Below are 25,723 nucleotides of genomic sequence, written 5' to 3'. Positions count from 1 at the left end.
CAACAGGCAGTTTACTTTGGGCACGTCAGTCAGGAGGAAATTGAGAAAAAGGACCCTAGCCTGAAGGAGTTCTAACTAGCGAACATTACGTTAGCAGCTCATTTGAGGTAGTCTGCACACTAAGTTTCTGTAGCAAGCTAGCTAATAATACATCATTTTTGATCACTCTCAACATATACAGTACCAGTCAAAAGTTTGAACATACCAACTCACTCAAGGGCTTTTCTTTCTTATTACTATTTTCTACATTGTAGAATAATAGTGAAGACATCAAAACTATGAAATAACACATTTGGAATGATGTAGTATACAAAAAAGTGTTAAACAAATCAAAATATATTTTATATTTGAGATTCTTCAAAGTAGCCACCCTTTGCCTTGATGACAGCTTTGCACACTCTTGGCATGCTCTCAACCATCTTCATGAAGTAATCACCTGGAATGCATTTCAATTGACAGGTGTGCCTTGCTAAAAGTTCATTTGTGCAATTTATTTCCTTCTTAATGCGTTTGAGACAATCAGTTGTGTTGTAGGGGTGGTATACAGAAGATAGCCCTATTTGGTAATTGACCAAGTATATATACTGCTCAAAAAAATAACGGGAACACTTAAACAACACAATGTAACTCCAAGTCAATCACACTTCTGTGAAATCAAACTGTCCACTTAGGAAGCAACACTGATTGACAATACATTTCACATGCTGTTGTACAAATGGAATAGACAACAGGTGGAAATTATAGGCAATTAGCAAGACACCCCCAATAAAGGAGTGGTTCTGCAGGTGGTAACCACAGACCACTTCTCAGTTCCTATGCTTCCTGGCTGATGTTTTGGTCACTTTTGAATGCTGGCGGTGCTTTCATTGTAGTGGTAGCATGAGACGGAGTCTACAACCCACACAAGTGGCTCAGGTAGGGCAGCTCATCCAGGATGGCACATCAATGCGAGCTGTGGCAAGAAGGTTTGCTGTGTCTGTCAGTGTAGTGTCCAGAGCATGGATGCGCTACCAGGAGACAGGCCAGTACATCAGGAGACGTGGAGGAGGCCGTAGGAGGGCAACAACCCAGCAGCAGGACCGCTACCTCCGCCTTTGTGCAAGGAGGAGTAGGAGAAGCACTGCCAAAGCCCTGCAAAATGACCTCCAGCAGGCCACAAATGTGCATGTGTCTGCTCAAACAGTCAGAAACAGACTCCATGAGGGTGGTATGAGGGCCCAACGTCCACAGGTGGGGGTTGTGCTTACAGCCCAACACCGTGCAGGACGTTTGGCATTTGCCAGAGAACACCAAGATTGGCAAATTCGCCACTGGCGCCCTGTGCTCTTCACAGATGAAAGCAGGTTCACACTGAGCACATGTGACAGATGTGACAGAGTCTGGAGACGCCGCGGAGAACGTTCTGCTGCCTGCAACATCCTCCAGCATGACCGGTTTGGCGGTGGGTCAGTCATGGTGTGGGGTGGCATTTCTTTGGGGGGCCGCACAGCCCTCCATGTGCTCGCCAGAGGTAGCCTGACTGCCATTAGGTACCGAGATGAGATCCTCAGACCCCTTGTGAGACCATATGCTGGTGCGGTTGGCCCTGGGTTCCTCCTAATGCAAGACAATGCTAGACCTCATGTGGCTGGAGTGTGTCAGCAGTTCCTGCAAGAGGAAGGCATTGATGCTATGGACTGGCCCGCCTGTTCCCCAGACCTCCATGAGTGTGACTCCAAATCCAGACCTCCATGGGTTGATAAATTGGATTTCCATTGATTATTTTTGTGTGATTTTGTTGTCAGCACATTCAACTATGTAAAGAAAAAAGTATTTAATAAGATTATTTCTTTCATTCAGATCTAGGATGTGTTGTTTAAGTGTTCCCTTTATTTTTTTGAGCAGTGTATTATGGCAAGAACAGCTCAAATAAGCAAAGAAAAACGACAATCCATCATTACTTTAAGACATGAAGGTCAGTCAATCCGGAAACTTTCAAGAACTTTGAAAGTTTCTTCAAGTGCTGTCACAAAAACCATCAAGCGCTATGATTAAACTGGCTCTGTATTTACTTACTTGAATAGGTTCTCCCACTGCCTCTGTTTTCTGGGTCCTTAGAAAAACTAAATAATTGGAAATCTTCCTGAAATTTCAGGTGGTAGCAAAACACAGCCAGCCAATCTGGAAGATTGGAGGACTTTCAACAGACTGAGTTTGGTCTTCCAACATGGTGCTTGGTGCAGCTGCTAGGTGATTTGTGATGCAACTGCAAGCCCTCTCTAAAATCATCTTGACGTTATATATATCCCATTTCTTTTAGACTAACATTTGTTTTTCAACAGCGAAGATTTGTATAAACCTTGCTGTCTGTCTCTCCAACATCTGCAACATTTGTTTCAATATTGAAATTCAGCTGTAGCATAATAATGAACTTGTCGGGAGTTATTTAGAATAAACGACTGGGTCACGTCCACAGATACAGAACAAAAATACTTAACTACTGGCAACCGAACCGTCAGTAACAAGTGAGTGTCCACTGGGCACACACTGGTTGAGTCAGCGTTGTTTCCACGTCATTTCAATGAGATTGCGTTGTACCAATGTGGAATAGACGTTGAATTGACATCTGTGTGTGGCTAGTTTGGCCTGCGCCAGTCAAAACTTGAATCTGTCATTTCTTTGCAAAGACGATGGAAAGGATAAGGTGCACAAGCAATGATTTGAGGGGATGTGAAAACCTTTTCCCGTCCAATTTTAAAAGCGTAAGAGGAAACAGGCCCATTACCTGTCTGAGATGCCCAGAGTGTGTTCAGTTTGAGAGGATCATCCAGAGGCTGACCTTTATTTGGCTCTCCTGATAGCTACTAGAATAGAACAACAGAATAAAACATTTTCAAAACTCTGAAAAATCATACTGAACTTTTCATTTTCTGAAGTAGACCAGTTTACAGACAAGACAAATGCATTTGCTGTCAATGGCAGCTGCCTGTTCCTGCTCGTTTCAAATCATTCATGATGGAGTTAAAAGATAAACAACTTTAGTAATAATGTTTTACTTTTTCATCTATGCTATTATTCTGTGTGCAGATAGAGCCATTAGTTTCTGTGGAACATTAGAAGTTTTTGAACACAGTGTGAGTAAGGAATAGTGATGGAGAGTGAAAATGTCACTAGCAGTCTAGACTGTTTGTCAGAGAGAGCCAGCTACACTTTGTATTATCAAAGGTGGATCTTTCCAAGCTTTATTTCCGTAAACCAACTATTTTCTCTCTGTTTTTTCCTAAAATGTGATAAAAACTGTATATGAAAAACAACTCACTAAAGCTGCGTTAAGATTAAAACTATCTCTAGAGATCAGATGTATTTCTCTGCTTCTGTTTAAATCTCTGCTTCTGTTTAAAATCTGCACTTTGATTTGATGTTTTTTCTGTCTGGTCACCACAAAGGGTCAAATTCTATGGAAATAATCCTCATCCATCCTCTCAGAGAAAGTGAGTGAGAAAGAGAGCGAGAGAGAGAGAGAGAGAGAGAGAGAGAGAGAGATAGAGAGAGAGAGAGAGAGAGAGAGAGAGAGAGAGAGAGAGAGAGAGAGAGAGAGAGAGAGAGAGAGAGAGAGAGAGAGAGAGAGAGAGAGAGAGAGAGAGAGAGAGAGAGAGAGAGAGAGAGAGAGAGAGAGAGAGAGAGAGAGAGAGAGCAAGAGCCAGGAGCAAAAATCGCATTAATGAGAGCTCCTTTATAAAAAAAAGTGTTTTGAAACTACAGTAAAAGTGCTGTAACTGCAGTCGACTGTGGTATTTTGGACGCAGTAATTGCAGATTAACTGCAGTTATACTGCACTCTGTCTGCAATCTTTTTTAGTAAGGGATCACAGATATCCCTCCTCTCAAACGAGAAGACAGTGTCTGGAGATGTGTAGAAGACAGTGTAGAAGACAGTGTACAGAGATGTGTAGAAGACAGTGTACGGAGATGTGTAGAAGACATTGTAGAAGACAGTGTACAGAGATGTGTAGAAGACAGTGTCTGGAGATGTGTAGAAGACAGTGTAGAAGACAGTGTACAGAGATGTGTAGAAGACAGTGTACGGAGATGTATAGAAGACAGTGTCTGGAGATGTGTAGAAGACAGTGTAGAAGACAGTGTACAGAGATGTGTAGAAGACAGTGTACGGAGATGTATAGAAGACAGTGTCTGGAGAGGTGTAGAAGACAGTGTACGGAGATGTGTAGAAGACAGTGTAGAAGACAGTGTACAGAGATGTGTAGAAGACTTTGTACAGAGATGTGTAGAAGACAGTGAATGGCAGTGGATTCTCAGAGGAGGAAGGGGAGGACCATCCTCTTCAGTGAATTTCATAAAAATAAAAATAATGAAACATTTAAAAAGTAGATCAAACTTTAGTAAAAATATTCACGTCACCAAATAAATGAATAAAACGCACTGCTTTGCAATAGCACTCTGTAGGGTAGCACCATGGTGTAGCCGGAGGACAGCTAGTTTCTGTCCTGCTGTGGGTACATACTTCAATACAAAACCTAGGAGGCTCGCAGTTCTCACCCCCTTCTATAAACTTACAAATAATTATGACAACTTCTGGAGGACATCCTCCAACCTATCAGAGCTCTTGCAGCATTAAATTACTTTATCCACCCAATCAAAGGATCAGAGAATTAATCTAGTACTGAAAGCTAAATCTACTGCTAGCTAGCACTGCAATTGTTTTATTTTTTTATTTAACCTTTATTTAACTAGGCAAGTCAGTTCAGAACAAATTCATATTTACAAGGACGGCAAACCCCGGCCAAACCGTAACCCGGACGATGCTGGGCCAATTGTGTGCCGCCCTATGGGACTCCCAATCACAGCTGGTTGTGATACAGCCTGGAATTGAGGGTCTGTAGTGACGCCTCTAGCACTGAGATGCAGTGCCTTAGACCGCTGCGCCACTTGGGAGCCCCCCAAAAATATGGTGAGTAGTCGACTCAAAGAGAAAGACGGTAGTTGAACAGTTGAACAAATTCATTTCTTCATAAATGAAAGAGAAGCAAGACAGAGGGAGCTAGCTATATTTATTTTTATTTAATTTTGTATTTTTTTATTTCACTAGTTTAACTTACTCAAATACCCGGCTCAAACAGAGAGGGAAGCAATGTTAGTTAGCTGGCCATGGCTATCCAACACTGGAACTACTGTACTGTAGTGAGTTTACTAATGTGTTAGTTCTAGTAGGCATGTTGACTATGGCATTAGCTAATATGGTGACAATGATGTAGACTTTGTATAGGGGTTAGCGGTTATGATGTGAAGGTTTGGCTTGGAAAGGTTTTTTCACCTGGTCACAGACAGCTGATGTGTTGTGCAATGAAGTCCACAAGCGAAGGGAAGGGGTGAGAGGAAGAGTGTGTAGATTGCAGAAGGAGTTATACAATGGGGTGTAATCATTCCTCTGGTTCTGTTGAAAAACCTTTTTTAAACGGAAGCAAACGGAACAAAACGGGGATAAACATACCTGAATTTGTGCAAGGCGGTATTGAATGTGTCACTGTCTGTCGCCTTGATTACTGTCAGGGCTGTGCGCTGCTGGTGGAGAAGTCAGGTGCAGGAGAGCAGGGAGTATTGAACAAGCGCACACTTTATTATGGCAGTAGAGAAAATAACAGAAGAACGCAGCTTCTTGAAAACCTCCAGCCCACAAGGCAAAAGTGTAATGCTCGATAAATATTCAATACAAGACACTGAAATACAAAATAAACAAACCGTGTGCAAAAAAACACGGAAACATGAAAACCCAGTCGGGCGGGTAACGATAACCACGTAACACGAGACAATTACACACAAAGACCTGGAGGGGAACAGAGGACTAAATACATACAGTGTGATTATGGAAATGAAAACCAGGTGTGTATGGAACAAGACAAAACAAATGGACATATGAGAAATGGAGCGGTGATGGCTAGAAAGCCGGTGACGTCCAATGCCGAATGAACAAGGAGAGGAACCGACTTCTGCGGAAGTCGGGACAATTACACAAATTTCTCTTGACCTGTGTGCACCTGCGTTGTAAACTTCATTCATAGGCTAGGTTGTAGCGACCTCATGATGGGTATTGGAAAAATTTGAGTATCATGTAGTAGCCTAAACCTATCGATGCTGCATTGAGCTGGGGGAATGAAATATGAATGACAGTCATCCAATATGCTGTAATAGAAATAAGGCCATGCTCATAAATTATTTAAAAAATCAGCCTCCCTCATCTTAAACGGTGTATGGTGGTATATAAGAAGTAAGGAATTATGTTTTGCTCCCTCAGATCTTCAGCTCCCAAGACAGTAATGATCTATGCATGTCCATTACCCCATCAGCTCAGACTTAAAGCTCAACATGTCTGTCCAGAGTTCCTGGTGAGACACAAGAGAACTCTGAAGCTGAACCATCTCCCTACTAAACAGAGAAATGCTATGCTAATCACAATACCAAGTTGGACAAGTGTAATTTCAAAACACCAACAAAATGTGACCCCCAATGACACACCATTGTATGGATTATGCACAATTGAAGACATATTTTGAAGGTGTATACAGACATTTCCTGTGCAGTGTGTAATGTGCCAAGCTGTTTTCCCTGCAGTTGCCCTGGGGGATCTCATAACCCACACTAAGCAGGGTTGTGATGCATGTCTGCCCATACTCTGTTGTAATTAATTCCAGTCCTTTTGGCTTTCTTTCTCCTCCATTAATCTGCAAATTTAATTAAGGCCCCACTTGCTTTTGTGGTGCAGGGAGGGAGAGACACCTACATTATGGTGCAGGGAGAGAGAGACACATACAGTATGATGCAGGGAGAGAGAGACATACAGTATGGTGCAGGGAGAGAGACACCTACAGTATGGTGCAGGGAGAGAGACCTACAGTATGTTGCAGGGAGAAAGAGACCTACAGTATGGTGCAGAGAGAGACACCTACAGTATGGTGCAGGGAGAGAGAGAGACCTACAGTATGATGCAGGGAGAGAGAGACACCTCAGTATGATGCAGGGAGAGAGACACCTACAGTATGGTGCAGGGAGAGAGACCTACAGTATGGTGCAGAGAGAGACACCTACAGTATGGCGCCGGGAGAGAGAGAGACCTACAGTATGATGCAGGGAGAGAGAGACACCTCAGTATGATGCAGGGAGAGAGACACCTACAGTATGGTGCAGGGAGAGAGAGAGACACCTACAGTATGGTGCAGGGAGAGAGAGACACCTACATTATGGTGCGGGGAGAGAGACACCTACAGTATGGTGCAGGGAGAGAGACCCCTACAGTATGGTGCAGGGAGAGAGATACCTACAGTATGGTGCAGGGAGAGAGAGAGACATACAGTATGGTGCAGGGAGAGAGAGACATACAGTATGGTGCAGGGAGAGAGAGACACCTACAGTATGGTGCCGTGAGAGAGAGACACATACAGTATGGTGCAGGGAGAGAGACATACAGTATGGTGCAGGGAGAGAGAGAGACATACAGTATGGTGCAGGGAGAGAGACATACAATATGGTGCAGGGAGAGAGAGAGACATACAGTATGGTGCAGGGAGAGAGAGAGACATACAGTATGGTGCAGGGAGAGAGACATACAGTATGGTGCAGGGAGAGAGAGAGACATACAGTATGGTGCAGGGAGAGAGACATACAGTATGGTGTAGGGAGAGAGAGAGACATACAGTATGGTGCAGGGAGAGAGACATACAGTATGGTGCAGGGAGAGAGACATACAGTATGGTGCAGGGAGAGAGAGACATACAGTATGGTGCAGGGAGAGAGACATACAGTATGGTGCAGGGAGAGAGAGACATACAGTATGGTGCAGGGAGAGAGACATATAGTATGGTGCAGGGAGAGAGAGAGACATACAGTATGGTGCAGGGAGAGAGACATACAGTATGGTGCAGGGAGAGAGAGACACCTACAGTATGGTGCATGGAGAGAGAGACACCTACAGTATGGTGCAGGGAGAGAGACATACAGTATGGTGCAGGGAGAGAGAGACACCTACAGTATGGTGCAGGGAGAGAGAGAGACATACAGTATGGTGCAGGAAGAGAGAAAGACATACAGTATGGTGCAGGGAGAGAGTGAGACATACAGTATGGTGCAGGGAGAGAGAGAGACATACAGTATGGTGCAGGGAGAGAGAGAGACATACAGTATGGTGCAGGGAGAGAGAGAGACATACAGTATGGTGCAGGGAGAGAGAGAGACATACAGTATGGTGCAGGGAGAGAGAGAGACATACAGTATGGTGCAGGGAGAGAGACCTTTGGAACCGTTCAGCTGGAGCTTTAAACGGTTTGATGGTTGCTTTCAACATCAGACTTATGGAGTGATGGGAATGCTTGGCAAAGCAGAAAGTTGGATAAACAAACAGGCTGCTGGATGTCATCCAAAAATTCAACTCTTCCTCCATTCCATCCGTCTCCATCTATTCCTCATCCTCTCTTTCATGGGTGTCTACCTCTCGCTGGTGTATTTCAACCTCTTTCACTTCATCTGTATTAGCCAATTAACCATTAGTGTCTCACCCCCATCTTACCTTTTTTCTCCCTGTGTGCCTGTACATCTCCTCTCAACAGAACATGCTGTATTCTCTGGTATGTGGTTGGGTGGTCAGCACAAACATAACGCTGATTAGAAAACCAAACAACCTGTTCCATCACTAATACTACTTCCATGCGTGTAAGGGAAAACGAGAACACAAACAAATCTGACACGAATATAAATTATTGCTACTGTGGTAGGTAAGAAATCCCATCATTCAGCATAATGAATTGCGTAAAAATATTCACATTTTATTTATATTCTCCACAAAAGTATGCAGTCACAAAACAGATGTGAAATGTGTATGTGTACAACATACAGGGGAGACAAAACATATCCAGAATCTTTAACAGAGTTAGCATTGTAACAGTGGTTGGATATTGAATGAGGCATATATGTAGTTATATGTAGAGTCATTAACTGCTGACAAGCTTCGGTACAATATATTCACTAAGTCTAGTATATAAAGAACTGCAGGCCATATGATTTAATTTTAAAAGATAGTTAGAGAGGTGAAAAAGCAGTGAGAGATGAATTTATTTGAAATTAAAGAACAAAGTTAATCTGTGAGTTATGCCCAGTTATTAACTCGGTCCTTAAAAATATGTTCACTAACAAAGTAGTTGAAATAAAACGAACAGTAGGAGGAAACAATAAGAGAGCGCTTTCTTCTCAACAACTCCAAAGCTTTATAAATAAACACATTTATTTAGCTCGTTTGACACACGTGACAAGGCTAAAGAACAAGGATACCATTTAAAAAGTTTGTCTTAGCACTGGATCGAGTCCACAGTTATGAACGAAAGGTGTCAAAGTGTCTTTAAAAAATGCTGTGCCATATTTAGAGTAAAAAAATACATACTATGTCAGACAATGAAGATTAAAATAGTCTTTGTGAATACTGAGACTGTAGCATTGTGTAGTTTGGCTGGTGGCTATACAAAGATGGGTGGTTGAGGTCTAGCAGTCTAGTCCTCCTGGAGGTGAGGGGGAGTCTAGTCCTCCTAGGGGTGAGGGGGGACAGTCTAGCAGTCTAGTCCTCCTGGAGGTGAGGAGGAGTCTAGTCCTCCTAGGGGTGAGGGGGGACAGTCTAGCAGTCTAGTCCTCCTGGAGGTGAGGAGGAGTCTAGTCCTCCTAGGGGTGAGGGGGAGTCTAGTCCTCCTGGAGGTGAGGGGGGACAGTCTAGCAGTCTAGTCCTCCTGGAGGTGAGGAGGAGTCTAGTCCTCCTAGGGGTGGGGGGGAGTCTAGTCCTCCTAGGGGTGAGGGGGAGTCTAGTCCTCCTAGGGGTGAGGGGGGACAGTCTAGCAGTCTAGTCCTCCTGGAGGTGAGGAGGAGTCTAGTCCTCCTAGGGGTGAGGGGGGACAGTCTAGCAGTCTAGTCCTCCTGGAGGTGAGGAGGAGTCTAGTCCTCCTAGGGGTGAGGGGGGACAGTCTAGCAGTCTAGTCCTCCTGGAGGTGAGGAGGAGTCTAGTCCTCCTAGGGGTGAGGGGGAGTCTAGTCCTCCTGGAGGTGAGGGGGGACAGTCTAGCAGTCTAGTCCTCCTGGAGGTGAGGAGGAGTCTAGTCCTCCTAGGGGTGGGGGGGAGTCTAGTCCTCCTAGGGGTGAGGGGGAGTCTAGTCCTCCTAGGGGTGAGGGGGGACAGTCTAGCAGTCTAGTCCTCCTGGAGGTGAGGAGGAGTCTAGTCCTCCTAGGGGTGAGGGGGGACAGTCTAGCAGTCTAGTCCTCCTGGGGGTAATGGGAGTAGTCTAGCAGTCCAGCCCCTCACCCCCATGAGGACTAAAGGCAGATTCGGAGGAAGCAGGACTCAGGGACAGTTGTTGTTCAGAATATTCAATACAAACAGGGAATAAGGTTGTGGGGGTCAGGGGTGGGGTTAGGGGTCGGGTCCGGGGTGGGGTTAGGGGTCGGGTCCGGGGTGGGGTTAGGGGTCGGGTCAGGGGTGGGGATAGGATGTTGATGGACATAGGAAGGACAGCAGGAGGTGGAGTCTATATCAACAGTCCAATGGTTTATCCTCTCCTCCTCTTCTATCTTTCATCTATACAGGTGGGAAATAAATTGCTATCCAATTAGCGGAGATATAAGAGGAGACAAGCTGCACCCTATGAGTGATGATGACGATGATTATGGTCAGTTTGGTCTATATGGCACAGTCGTCCTGAGAGGCGGGGCTGAAGGCGGAGCTCCGGAGCGTATCCAGGCAGTTGACAAGGATGAGCGTTCCCGTTAGGTGTTTCCAACGCTTGGTGATGGGGCTCTTCATCTTGTCCAGGCCCATGTGGAGCTCCTGGATCACGTCCCGGTAGCTGTCCCCAATCTGGGCCGCCCACGTCACTAGGAAGTCATAGGCTGGCTTCCACATGGCCTACACAGGGAGAAAGAGAGAGAGGTGGCGATTGAAGGGAGCATATTGAACTGACAATAGATCACATGGGAATTGCATGTTGTTTTCTGATGTTTCTATGGTAATAATTAAACAAACTCAGTGACCTTGTGATTAGATTGCCCGCCCTGAGATTGGAAGGTTGGGAGTTTGATTCTCGGCCGCTTCATACCAAAGACTGTAAAAATGGGACTCGACGCATCTCTGCTTCGCACTCAGCATAAGGATATAGATTGTAAGGCCCTGTGATAGACTAGCGTCCTATCTGTCCAGGGGGTGTACTTGTACATCAAGCTGCCTCACACTACAGAATCAGGAGATAGGCTCCTGCTCCTATGAGCTGTTCTAGCTCGCACAAGCCAACGCTCGTGCAAGGTTATTTAGTTACTATGGTCATAATGATGTTGTTGGCTTACACACAGTGCAGCACAGGGAGAGATAAGGACAGAGGACAATGTGGGGTGGTAATTGAAGGAAACATACTGAAGTGATGGTGACAATAAAATCACATGGAACTGGCATGATACATTCCACCAGTTTAACTATGGTTATGTGGCTGACATTCACAGTATATCAATCCAAAAGTATGTAAAGCACAAAAAGTAATTAACCATTTACAGTTCACAGGTCATGTAATTTCCAAAAGCTGTGTGTAGTATTTCAATAATGCCAGATCAGAACCTAGCCTCACCTCGTTGTCCACCACTCCGTTCCTGTCTCTGTGCGGTCCCTCGTATGCATCCAGCTGCAGACGGGACACTTTAGATAGCCTTTCAGCCAGTTCCCTCCACCGCCCAGCCACCTCCACCGCCGTGGTCAGCAGGACAAAGTCCATCACTAGCCTGGCCACCAGGCCCTGGCAGTCCATCTTCAGCAACGCCTGAGGGGGGAAGACAGAGACTGGTTAAAAAATAAAAAATGAAAACACAAACTGTACATTCTTGCCAGTACAATTCCACGAGGAGAGCTGGTCAGGACAGAATAACATACAAAACCCACAGGAACAAACACACACAAGAACACAAGATTAAGAGTTGTGTTTCTTGGCTATGCTTCCCATTGTTCCTAAATATCCTCTTTTCCATAATCTCAACTGTGTCATTTCCCATAATCTCAGATCTGTGTCATTTTCCATAATCTCAGGTCTGTTATTTTTCTGATGTATTCCGGAGGGCCTGATGGGAACAGAGCCTCTACAGCGCTAAGCACCACCTCACCAGGAGGGCTACAGCATTCCAGAGCCATGCAGGCTCCAAATCTCTGGCTCCAGCTAGGTACAGTAGCTGGCTATGCTGCTGGGCTGAGAGGAAGAGAGCGATTCCTGTTTGACTAACTCAGCGATAGGCAGGGGAGCAGACCAGGGGACAATGTGCCAGTATGGAGCACAGCAAATAGCAGGAAACCCATGCCGTTTTACACTACTTCAAATGGAGAAAGAGACATTTGACTGGCTAGCACTGTGTAAAATGGCCTGTTTCCAAGTGTGTACATGTAAATTAGAATATCTTTAATGATAAGAAGTAGAAAAGCAATATTGAGAAGTCAGAACAAAAACAGAGTCTGACCAGTCGGCTCTGGAAGGTCATGGATATTTACACATGCTAATAGCCTCTAACACCTTGTCTATTGTCCTCATATCACAGCCCAGTTCAGCTCAGCAGGCAAACTACTTCAAACATGTATTTAGTAGGTTTATAACCTTAACAAGTCTTAACAAGAAGTATAGACTATAAAGTTAATGGTGTCTATATTCATACAATCATCAATAAAGGTCTAATATCAAATCAAACTTCATTTAAAACTATTTGAATTACATTTAAAATAGCAACACATTTAAAACAATAAAATGAACATGTGAACTTTCATGTGCCTTAATAACAAACTTGTATGCAATCTGTAAATACAAATAAAAATTGTTAAAATTACGAGCCTAGTTCGTTTAGCCACAGAAAACGAAAGCAACCTTCCCGCTAGCCATGATTGGCTGAGATAATGAGTGGGCTGGACATGCTGAGAGATGAGTTTGGATTGGTCTGCCATATCCAGTTTGGATTGGTCTGCCATATCCATAGCCATTTGCTTGGCTAGCTAACATTGAACCTGATTGGTTAGCTACCTGCAGATTCATGCAGGGTAGGAACATCATGAGTTGGGATTATGGTTCATTGTTTAGCTAGCTAGAGGTCTTAACAAAAGACCCCACTATGCAAGTAACCCATTTTGGGTGCGTTCGTAAATTCAGTCTGGCCAACTACTTCGATTTCAGAGCACTCTCATCTGAGTGTGGCAGAGCGCAGAATAACTGAAGAATTTACGAATGCTCAACACCCGTTGAATATGGCCGGTGTCGGTAAACATTGGCAAAAAAGCATAATTAAATTGTTTCCAGCAGCACAGGTACAGTCACCAATGCTCTGGATAACATGAAAACAGCCTAACCAGCTCTGCTAGGGCGATGGTCAGAGTGGGGTGTTCTCTCATATGTGTCTGGAAGTAGCTAGCAAGCTGGCCAATGTTAGCTTGGGTGATTGACTGCCGTAATGAGGTCAGAACGTTCGGATCAACCCTACTCATCGGCCAGAGCGTCCAGCGTGCGATCTGAACGCTCCGAGAGCGAAACGCTCTGAATTTATGAACTGACAATCTGACAGCACAGTTGAAGTCACCAACGCTCTGGGAAACATAAAAACAGCCTAACCAGCTCTAGTAGGGTGAGTAATGTTCAGTGAGCTGTTTTGTCTGGAAGTAGCTAGCAAGTTAGCTTGGGTGCTTGACTGCTATTTTTTAAAAATTATTATTATGAACAAAACAAATACAAGAGTACATAGACAGGGGTATTACAAAAAGTTTTATGGTACGTATTGCTTTTTTGTTTTTACACTTACTGATAATTTCAAAAATAATATTTAAATTCTATGTGAAGAGGGGTTTGTTCTCCGGCCACTTCATTTTATGGATAAAGAATCTGCCATGAAAAATAAACAAATTAACAATGAAAGTTAAATCAGGCCCCATATAATTTAGATCAAAATAAAACATATCAGTCTTTCAAACTGACATTAATAGTAGTTTTTTGAAAATAAAATCTTGTAACTCACTCCAAAATCTTCTGACATGAAAACAGTCCCAAAATAAAAAGGTCAAGAGTCCCTGAGTCACAACCACAAAATACACATTTGTTATCAATAGCTATTTTGAATCTGTTTATAACAAAGGTCTTTACAGGGGTGCTTGACTGCTGTTGTTAGTACAGAATGCTCGGATCAACCCTTCAAGAGATGGGTGGGGCTAAAGCTTAAGAGGGCGTGAACGATGCTGAATGGGTGTAGACAAAGAAGGGCTCTTCAGTAGTAGTACCAAAACATTCAAAAGGCCATTCTCTCAAAAAGGAAGTTTACAAGTTTAATCTTTGAAAGCAAAATTACTTTTCCATTGTTCCTCAAATGCAGTGTATGATATACCATCTTGTAGCTCTGAGGCTACATTAGACCGGCTTGAGCCGGTTGGTCACACATTGTACTGTAGTCCAAAACGCATTTCTTCAAGTGGCTACGGAGGTGCATATTCAATGTGCAATACTGTTTTCCATACAACCTTGCAAAGTTCTCACATAACTGTTGCAAGTGGAAAAGAGCCAACTCGCTCCACTGTGATACATTTTGTACATAAGACGGTACAGGCTTTGACAAAATAGGTCCAGCAATCATAACAGGAAAGTACCTTAAGAGCGAATAAGGAGTAAACGCATGTCACATTTTTACATTCATGTGCTTTGAAATGAGAAAACCCTGATGAGATTTCAGCGAGCAGGTGGCCAACTTAAACTGAATATTTCTTATCATTCCATCATCCAGCACACCAATATTCTTCCAGACGGTAAAAACATGTTTTGATGCCCCCAGTAAGATTATGCATAGGGTCCACTACAGCCATGTCCATGGGCATGAAATATGGCAATATAAATAGCTCTGAGGATCTCAGTTTCAGTCTCTATTGTTTTCCTGTGTGCCTTGGTCTTTACCTGTGTCCACATACTCTGTTGCATTTTGTGAACTTAATTCTGATGTTGCAGTACATGGTTGTCCATCCAGTGCATGATGGAGTAATCTGCTTTTTTACCCCAGTTCCATGGAAATGTCTGTAGGCATTTGTTGCAACCTGTGTGAGCTTGACATGGATCTGTGTTGTTGAGCAGATAAAAACATGGGGGTGAAATCACAAGTAGACTACAAAACGTCACGCTAGGGGAAAAAAAGTTTCTAATAAAAGGTTTCTAATAAAATGACATTGAAAATAAACAGGTGCCTGAAAGGCTTAGCAATAAAGTAGCCAACTGTATAACTTATGAAATGTCATCGATGTACACTAGTTGTTAGTTGGAGAATAGGCTACTTGGAGACAAGATTATTAATGCTTTTACAGAGACGCAAACAACTCTAATAATAAACACACACAAAACATGTTCATCCTGCCAAAATAACTCCTGGGTCTGTTCTGGCTGCAATGGCAATTCATCTGGAAAGGTGGCTGTGTCTTTCCTCTGGAAAGGTGGCTGTGTCTTTCCTCTGGAAAGGTGGCTGTGTCTTTCCTCTGGAAAGGTGGCTGTGTCTTGCTGTTCAACTGTCCATTGAGTGAATTTATCCTAGAACTTAGTTTTATAAAATGATGTTCATCATCGTATGCGGTCTTTCTCAAAAGTCTGTGGCGGTGATCTAGGTTTGAGATCTGCCTTGCTCTTTTACATGATTGCGACACAATCTATTTTTACAGCCTATCATCAATAAATAATATGTGAGGTAGAGATACTTTATGTAGAATTACGGACACAGGCTTTGAGCTAAGTCTTGTGGATCCGTGCACCTAGAGCCAAAGATGGTGGATAAATGAAGATGTCTTACTCAGGTCTTTTACCATTGACAAAGTGGTCACAGTTGCTGTCTACTTAAGGGGTGGCTCTCCCATAGACACCAATGCGATAGCAGCTGGGTCTGGTCTACTAGTATATGAACTAGATAAAATTTGCAGTCTCTGCTGGAGCAACCATATACAGTCATCGGCAGCGACACATTTGGCTCCCGAGTGGCGCAGCTTTCTAAGGCAAGGCATCTCAGTGCAAGAGGCGTCACTACAGTCCCTGGTTTGAATCCAGGCTGTATCACATCCGGCCGTGATTGGGAGTCCCATAGGGCGGTGCACAATTGGCCCAGCGTCGTCCGAGTTTGGCCGGGGTAGGCCATCATTGTAAATAAAAATTTGCTATTAACTGACTTGCCTAGTTAAAAAAAACTTGTATCACAGTTTCCACTAGATGTCAAAATCGTAAAAATGAATGAAAACAAACATTTGCTCTTTGGTCTTAATTGAAGGTTAGGCATAAGGTTAGTGGTGTTTTTAAGGTTTAGAATCTAATTTTATGAAGATAAATTGTAGAAATAGGTGGGGTTTATGGCTTTGTGACTGTGGTAACTAGCGACGCCCAGAGTTTCTGTGCTTGTTTGAGTGGTAAGGCTGAAGCAATCAACTGCAGATGAAAGTCGAAGAGTGAATTCGGGGAGCTGCATCTGCTACAGCTGAAAGTCGGCCACTGATGTGGTTTTACAACAGCAGGGCTCAGTGCAATAAGGCAATGTTGCCATTGTTTATAAAAGTATCACCCACACAAACTGTTTCCGGTCACAACTTGCAGACTTGTTTACGCTGCTGTGCGTTTTTGTTGCCGATCTTACTTTGCAACCTAACGGTTTTTACTTTTTCATTACCGTATATTTTTTCTTTTTTCCCTCACTCAACTTTTTTCATTCAACTTTCTTACCCAGGAGGTTTTATCTGGACATGGTTCGTCAGGACTTCAAACAGCCGAAGCTAAGTAACATTAACATGATGCCTTCTAATTGTAGTCGTTGTACTTATAATATACAGGAGAACGATCGCCTTACGGCAAGGATAGCTGTGCTGCAAGCCCAGCTTCAGACGCAATCGTTAGGCAAGGGTAATTTCAGTGTAGGAAAGGATGAAACAGCGTCTGTGCCACCAGCAAGTACAGATAGTAACGTTAGTATAAACCCCCTCGCACGGTCCCCGCAGCTGGACAACTTTCTCATGGCTTCTGGAGGGAAATGCTGTAGGAATGCTCAACCGGTGTCGCTTATTCAGCCGACAGAAACTTTCAACCGGTTCTCCCCATTAAGTGAGTCGGAGTCGGAGGCCGAGACTTCTCTGGTCTCTACTCCTCCCGCTGTGGGGTCTGAGACACCGACGGCTCCCACCATTAGCTCTGACAAATTGAAAACCCTAGTCATTGGCGACTCCATTACCCGCAGTATTAGACTTAAAACGAATCATCCAGCGATCATACACTGTTTACCAGGGGGCAGGGCTACCGACGTTAAGGCTAATCTAAAGACGGTGCTGGCTAAAGCTAAAACTGGCGAGTGTAGAGAGTATAGAGATATTGTTATCCACGTCGGCACCAACGATGTTAGGATGAAACAGTCAGAGATCACCAAGCGCAACATAGCTTCAGCGTGTAAATCAGCTAGAAAGATGTGTCGGCATCGATTAATTGTCTCTGGCCCCCTCCCAGTTAGGGGGAGTGATGAGCTCTACAGCAGAGTCTCACAACTCAATCGCTGGATGAAAACTGTGTTCTGCCCCTCCCAAAAGATAGAATTTGTAGATAATTGGCCCTCTTTCTGGGACTCACCCACAAACAGGACCAAGCCTGGCCTGTTGAGGAGTGACGGACTCCATCCTAGCTGGAGGGGTGCTCTCATCTTATCTACGAACATAGACAGGGCTCTAACTCCTCTAGCTCCAGAATGAAATAGGGTGCAGGCCAGGCAGCAGGCTGTTAGCCAGCCTGCCAGCTTAGTGGAGTCTGCCATTAGCACAGTCAGCGTAGTCAGCTCAGCTTTCCCCATTGAGACCGTGTCTGTGCCTCGATCTAGGTTGGGCAAAATTAAAAATGGCGGTGTTCGCTTTAGTAATCTCACTAGTATAAAGACCTCCTCCATTCCTGCCATTATTGAAAGAGATTGTGATACTTCACATCTCAAAATTGGGTTACTTAATGTTAGATCCCTCACTTCCAAGGCAGTTATAGTCAATGAACTAATCACTGATCATAATCTTGATGTGATTGGCCTGACTGAAACATGGCTTAAGCCTGATGAATTTACTGTGTTAAATGAGGCCTCACCCCCTGGTTACACTAGTGACCATACCCCCCGTGCATCCGGCAAAGGTGTTGCTAACATCTACGATAGCAAATTTCAATTTACAAAAAAAAAACAATGACGTTTTCGTCTTTTGAGCTTCTAGTCATGAAATCTATGCAGCCTACTCACTCACTTTTTATAGCTACTGTTTACAGGCCTCCTGGGCCATATGCAGTGTTCCTCACTGAGTTCCCTGAATTCCTATCGGATCTTGTAGTCATAGCAGATAATATTCTAATTTTTGGTGACTAACATTCACATGGAAAAGTCCACAGACCCACTCCAAAAGGCTTTCGGAGCCATCATCGACTCAGTGGGTTTTGTCCAACATGTCTCTGGACCTACTCACTGCCACAGTCATACGCTGGACCTAGTTTTGTCCCATGGAATAAATGTTGTGGATCTTAATGTTTTTCCTCATAATCCTGGATTATCGGACCACCATTTTATTGTGTTTACAATTGTAACAAATAATCTGCTCAGACCCCAACCAAGGAGCATTAAAAGTCGTGCTATAAATTCTCAGACAACCCAAAGATTCCTTGATGCCCTTCCAGACTCCCTCTGCCTACCCAAGGACGTCAGAGGACAAAAATCAGTTAACCACCTAACCGAGGAACTCAATTTAACCTTGCGCAATACCCTAGATGCAGTTGCACCCCTAAAAATTAAAAACATCTGTCATAAGAAACTAGCTCCCTGGTATACAGAAAATACACGAGCTCTGAAGCAAGCTTCCAGAAAATTGGAACGGAAATGGCGCCACACCAAACTGGAAGTCTTCCGACTAGCTTGGAAAGACAGTACCGTGCAGTATCGAAGAGCCCTCACTGCTGCTCGATCATCCTATTTTTCCAACTTAATTGAGGAAAATAAGAACAATCCGAAATTTCTTTTTGATACTGTCGCAAAGCTAACTAAAAAGCAGCATTCGCAAATGGAGGATGGCTTTCACTTCAGCAGTAATACATTTATGAACTTCTTTGAGGAAATGTAAAAGATCATGATCATTAGAAAGCAAATTACGGACTCCTCTTTAAATCTGGGTATTCCTCCAAAGCTCCATTGTCCTGAGTCTGCACAACTCTGCCAGGACCTTGGCTCAAGGGAGATACTAAAGTGTTTTAGTACTATATCTCTTGACACAATGATGAAAATAATCATGGCCTCCAAACCCTCAAGCTGCATACTGGACCCTATTCCAACTAAACTACTGAAAGAGCTGCTTCCTGTGCTTGGCCCTCCTATGTTGAACATAATAAACGGTTCTCTATCCACCGGATGTGTACCAAGCTCACTAAAAGTGGCAGTAATAAAGCCTCTCTTGAAAAAGCCGAATCTTGACCCAGAAATTATAAAAAACTAAATTGGCCTATATCGAATCTTCCATTCCTCTCAAAAATGTTAGAAAAAGCTGTTGCACAGCAACTCACTGCCTTCCTGAAGACAAATAATGTATACGAAACGCTTCAGTCTGGTTTTAGACCCCATCATAGCACTGAGACTGCACTTGTGAAGGTGGTAAATGACCTTTTAATGACTTCAGACCGAGGCTCTGCATCTGTCCTCGTGCTCCTAGATCTTAGTGCCGCTTTTGATACCATCGATCACCACATTCTTTTGGAGAGATTGGAAACCCAAATTGGTCTACATGGACAAGTTCTGGCCTGGGTTAGATCTTATCTGTCGGAAAGATATCAGTTTGTCTCTGTGAATGGTTTGTCCTCTGACAAATCAATTGTAAATTTCGGTGTTCCTCAAGGTTCCGTTTTAGGACCACTATTGTTTTCACTATATATTTTACCTCTTGGGGATATGTCATTCGAAAACATAATGTTAAATTTCACTGCTATGCGGACGACACACAGCTGTACATTTCAATGAAACATGGTGAAGCTCCAAAATTGCCCTCGCTAGAAGCCTGTGTTTCAGACATAAGGAAGTGGATGGCTGCAAACTTTCTACTTTTAAACTCGGACAAAACAGAGATGCTTGTTCTAGGTCCCAAGAAACAAGGAGATCTTCTGTTCAATCTGACAATTAATCTGGATGGTTGTACAGTCGTCTCAAATAAAACTGTGAAGGACCTCGGTGTTACTCTGGACCCTGATCTCTCTTTTGAAGAACATATCAAGACTGTTTCAAGGACAGCTTTTTTCCATCTACGTAACATTGCAAAAATCAGAAACTTTCTGTCCAAAAATGACGCAGAAAAATGAATCCATGCTTTTGTTACTTCTAGGCTGGACTACTGCAATGCTCTACTTTCCGGCTACCCGGATAAAGCACTAAACAAACTTCAGTTAGTGCTAAATACGGCTGCTAGAATCCTGACTAGAACCCCAAAATTTGATCATATTACTCCAGTGCTAGCCTCCCTACACTGGCTTCCTGTTAAGGCAAGGGCTGATTTCAAGGTTTTACTGCTAACCTACAAAGCATTACATGGGCTTGCTCCTACCTATCTTTCCGATTTGGTCCTGCCGTACATACCTACACGTACGCTACGGTCACAAGACGCAGGCCTCCTAATTGTCCCTAGAATTTCTAAGCAAACGGCTGGAGGTAGGGCTTTCTCCTATAGAGCTCCATTTTTATGGAATGGTCTGCCTACCCATGTGAGAGACGCAGACTCAGTCTCAACCTTTAAGTCTTTACTGAAGACTTATCTCTTCAGTAGGTCCTATGATTAAGCGTAGTCTGGCCCAGGAGTGTGAAGCTGAACGGAAAGGCTGGAGCAACGAACCGCCCTTGCTGTCTCTGCCTTGCCGGTTCCCCTCTTTCCACTGGGATTCTCTGCCTCTAACCCTATTACAGGGGCTGAGTCACTGACTTACTGGTGTTCTTCCATGCTGTCCATGGGAGGGGTGCGTCACTTGAGTGGGTTGAGTCACTGACGTGGTCTTCCTGTCTGGGTTGGCGCCCCCCCCTTGGGTTGTGCCATGGCGGAGATTTTTGTGGGCTATACTCGGCCTTGTCTTCGGACGGTAAGTTGTTGGTTGTAGACATCCCTCTAGTGGTGTGGGGGCTGTGCTTTGGCAAAGTGGGTGGGGTTATATCCTGCCTGTTTGGCCCTGTCCGGGGGTATCATTGGATGGGGCCACAGTGTCTTCTGATCCCTCCTGTCTCAGCCTCCAGTATTTATGCTGCAGTAGTTTATGTGCCGGGGGGCTAGGGTCAGTCTGTTTCATCTGGAGTATTCTCTTGTCTTATCCGGTGTCCTGTGTGAATTTAAATATGCTCTCTCTAATTCTCTCTTTCTTTCTTTCTCTCGGAGGACCTGAGCCCTAGGACCATGCCTCAGGACTACCTGGCATGATGACTCCTTGCTGTCCCCAGTCCACCTGGCCGTGCTGCTGCTCCAGTTTCAACTGTTCTGCCTGCGGCTACGGAACCCTGACCTGTTCACCGGACGTGCTTGTTGCACCCTCGACAACTACAATGATTATTATTATTTGACCATGCTGGTCATTTATGAACATTTTAACATCTTGACCATGTTCTGTTATAATATCCACCCGGCACAGCCAGAAGAGGACTGGCCACCCCTCATAGCCTGGTTCCTCTCTAGGTTTCTTCCTAGGTTTTTGGCCTTTCTAGGGAGTTTTTCCTAGGGAGTTTTTCCTAGCCACCGTGCCTCTTTCACATGCATTGCTTGCTGTTTGGGGTTTTAGGCTGGGTTTCTGTACAGCACTTTGAGATTTCAGCTGATATACGAAGGGCTATATAAATAAATTTTATTTGATTTAAATATGTGTACATTGTACTATCAATTGGGGAGAGAGAACCTCAAATATCACTTTAATTTATACCTATCCACTGAATAGTTATAGAATCACGGAAAATATGCTTCCTGTTTCAGTCACATCTTTGGTCCCGTTCGCGTGGGTTAAACCCCCCCACTAATGATTAGTTGACAAATAGTGCCCCCCACAATGAAGGTGATGGCTGGAAATTGCAGCTGGTGAGGAGCAACTGCCGAAAATCTACACATAGGCGCAAGTCGGACAATATTTATCCCCATAATGCAACAGACTTTGAAAGACTTGACAAAAGCGATCTGCTCGAACACAGACGCTGTTTTGATGGACACAAGCACAAACTCATCAGCCAATCAAATGCATGGGAATTGAAGGGAAGGCGTAGTGATTGAAAGGTAAACAATCCAATCAAACTAACAAAACCAGAAGGGAGGGAATGACTGTTGAAAATGACCAGTCAAAAGAACGCGATTTGAAAACTCTGCCACAGGTTTTCTAAACTGTCTTTGGGTGCGTTTGAGTGGTAAGGCGAAAGTAGACGGAAGTCAACGATTGAAGTCGGGGATGTACATATGCACCAACAGGAAGTCGGATAACTTCTGCTGTTTCTAGGAAAACGCGAATGGCTGACATGGCACTCGCCTTTGTTATTGTCGATTAAGTGAATGATATAAAAATTCCACTTTTTTATATCATTCATATTATCAACATGTTCCAAGGAATGAATATCCTGATAAAGAAATATTAGATACAAGCCCAAGCTCTTCCTTTGTGAGGTTCTCAAAATATAGCCAGGTACAGTAGTGAATGCATAGGCTACAACAATGAGAACATATAGGTGTTTTTGCAGCATATGGGATATGCTTGGTTGTTTGCCATTACTTCATGCCCTTGTACCTGTACCTTGTATTATTTGTGATTGTGCAACATGGAATTGTAACAGATGTGATTAAATGGTCCACAAAGATTCTTACTGAATGCAAATTGATTGCATATCAGCGGCGCTACAGCCTGCAGTGTATATTTCTTTAATTCACAACCTTTATATTGCTTGTCAGTAAGCATGTAAAGAACAGAATTTGATTCAATGACATGAAGTATACAACACTCACCGTACAGAACAGCATTAGACTATACAGTGGATAAAATTGAGATGTTGTGCCACTGATCTACACACAATACCCCACAATGTCAGTGGAATTTTGTTTAGAGAATTTTTTACGAATTAATACATTTGTCTTGAGTCAATAAGTATTCGACGCCTTTGTTATGACAAGGCTTAAAACATCCAGGAATAAAAATTAGCTTAACCTTTCTGGGCCCGGGGGCAGTATTGAGTAGTTTGGATGAATGAGGTGCCCAAATTAAACTGCCTATTACTCGGGCTCAGCACGTAGGACATGCATAGTATTAGATTTGGATAGAAAACATGCTGAAGTTTCCAAAACGGTTTGAATGATGTCTGTGAGTATAACAGAACTCATATGGCAGGCAAAAACCTGAGAAAAAAATCCAACCAGGAAGTGGATTGTAGTTTTTCAAGACTGGGCCTATTCAGTATACAGTGACTTAGGGTTCAATTTGTACTTCCTAAGGCTTCCACTAGATGTCAACAGTCTTTTGAACGTGTTTCAGGCTTTCGCAGTCAACAGAGAGCGAACAAGACCTCCTGGAGTCTGATGACCGAGAGAATGACATGGCCTCAATTACGCGCATTCACGTGAGAGGTAGCTGTGTTCCATAATGTTTTTCAAGACATTGGAATCTTCCGGTTGGAATATTACTGAAGTTTTACGTTAAAAAGGCCCTAAAGATTGATGCTTTACAACGTTTGACATGTTTCAATGAACGTAAATATAACTTTTTGTTGTGACATTTTCGGCGCACTTCCTACATTTGGAGTAGCTTACTGAACGCGCAAATAACAAGGAGGTATTTGGACATACATGATGGACTTTATCAAACAAAACAACATTTATTGTGGACCTGGGATTCTTGGAAGTGCCTTCTGATGAAGATCAAAGGTAAGTGAATATTTATAATGCTATTTATGATTTTAGATGACTCCAAAATGGCGGGTATCTGTATTGCCTGGTGTATGTTTCTGAGCACCGTGCAAAGTGTGCTTTCCCCGTGAAGCTTTTTTGAAATCTGTCACAGCGGTTGCATAAAGGAGATGCTCATCTATAATTCTTTGAATAACAGTTTAATATTTTATCAACGTTTATGATGAGTATTTTTGTAAATTGTTGTGCTGATTCACCGGCAGTATTGGAGGCAAAATATTTTCTGAACATCACGCGCCAATGTAAAATGGGGTTTTTGGATATAAATATGAACTTTATCGAACAAAACATACATGTATTGTGTAACATTGAGTCCTAGGAGTGTCATCTGATGAAGATCGTCAAAGGTTAGTGCTTAATTTTAGCTGTATTTCTGGTTTTTGTGACCCCTTTCCTGCTTGGAAAATGGCTGTGTGGTTTTTCTTGTGTTGGCACTGTCCTAACATAATCTAACTTTATGCTTTCGCCGTAAAGCCTTTTTGAAATCGGACAATGTGGTTGGATTAAGGAGAGGTGTATCTTTAAAATGGTGTAAAATAGTTGTGTTTGAGAAATTTGAATTATGACATTTTGTTGTTTTGAATTTGCCGCCCTGAAATTTCACTGGCTGTGTCCCGCAGGTTACGCTTGCGTACCACGTAGCCCATAGAAGTTAACAAGTCACATAATAAGTGCATGGACTCACTGTGTGCAATAATATTAACCTCTTACATCTAGATGTTCCGCTAGCGGAACACCTGCTCCAATATCCAATGATGGGCGTGGCGCGAAATACAAATTCATCTAAAATCCAAAAACTTCCATTTTTCAAACATATGACTATTTTACACCATTTTAAAGACAAGACTCTCGTTAATCTAACCACACTGTCCGATTTCAAAAAGGCTTTACAGCGAAAGCAAAACATTAGATTATGTCAGCAGAGTACCCAGCCAGAAATAATCAGACACCCATTTTTCAAGCTAGCATATAATGTCACAAAAAACAAAACCACAGCTAAATGCAGCACTAACCTTTGATGATCTTCATCAGATGACAACCCTAGGACATTATGTTATACAATGCATGCATGTTTTGTTCAATCAAGTTCATATTTATATCAAAAAACAGCTTTTTTACATTAGCATGTGACGTTCAGAACTAGCATACCCCCCGCAAACCTCCAGTGAATTTACTAAATTACTCACGATAAACGTTCACAAAAAACATAATTATTTTAAGAATTATAGATACAGAACTCCTCTATGCACTCGATATGTCCGATTTTAAAATAGCTTTTCGGTGAAAGCACATTTTACAATATTCTTAGTAGATAGCCCGGCATCACAGGGCTAGCTATTTAGACACCCAGCAAGTTTAGCCTTCACCAAAATCAGATTTACTATTAGAAAAGTTTGATTACCTTTCCTGTTCTTCGTCAGAACGCACTCCCAGGACTTCTACTTCAATAACAAATGTTGTTTTGGTCCAAAATAATCCATAGTTATGTTCCAACAGCGACGTTTTGTTCGTGCGTTCTAGACACTATCCGAATGGTAAATAAGGGTCACGCGCATGGCGCATTTCGTGACAAAAGATTTCTAAATATTTCATTACCGTACTTCGAAGCATGTCAACCGCTGTTTAAAATCAGCTAATTTTCTCGTAAAAAAGTGATAATATTCCGACCGGGAGTCGTTGAATCCGTTCAGAGACGATAGAATAAAATCATGGTGTCGTATCGTGCACGAGCATGAAGC

At 43.2% G+C, this 25,723-nt stretch overlaps 1 protein-coding gene across 1 annotated transcript in view; it reads right to left on the bottom strand.

The window, feature by feature from the left end:
• Positions 1-8,784: 8,784 nt before the first annotated feature.
• LOC115155526 (SH3 domain-binding protein 4) overlaps positions 8,785-25,723 on the bottom strand; it is a 97,328-nt gene continuing 80,389 nt past the window's right edge. The window contains exons 4-5 of the mRNA XM_029702209.1: positions 11,632-11,820; positions 8,785-10,922 (exon numbers count right to left, since the gene is read on the bottom strand). Of these exons, the coding sequence (XP_029558069.1) occupies positions 10,698-10,922; positions 11,632-11,820 (414 nt within the window). The 3' untranslated portion in view covers positions 8,785-10,697. The remainder of the gene's footprint in view (positions 10,923-11,631; positions 11,821-25,723) is intronic.

This window comes from Salmo trutta, chromosome 20 (genome assembly GCF_901001165.1).
Source record: "Salmo trutta chromosome 20, fSalTru1.1, whole genome shotgun sequence".
In the NCBI taxonomy this organism is placed as follows: Eukaryota; Metazoa; Chordata; class Actinopteri; order Salmoniformes; family Salmonidae; genus Salmo; species Salmo trutta.
This window is presented reverse-complemented; position numbering and strand designations above follow the sequence as displayed.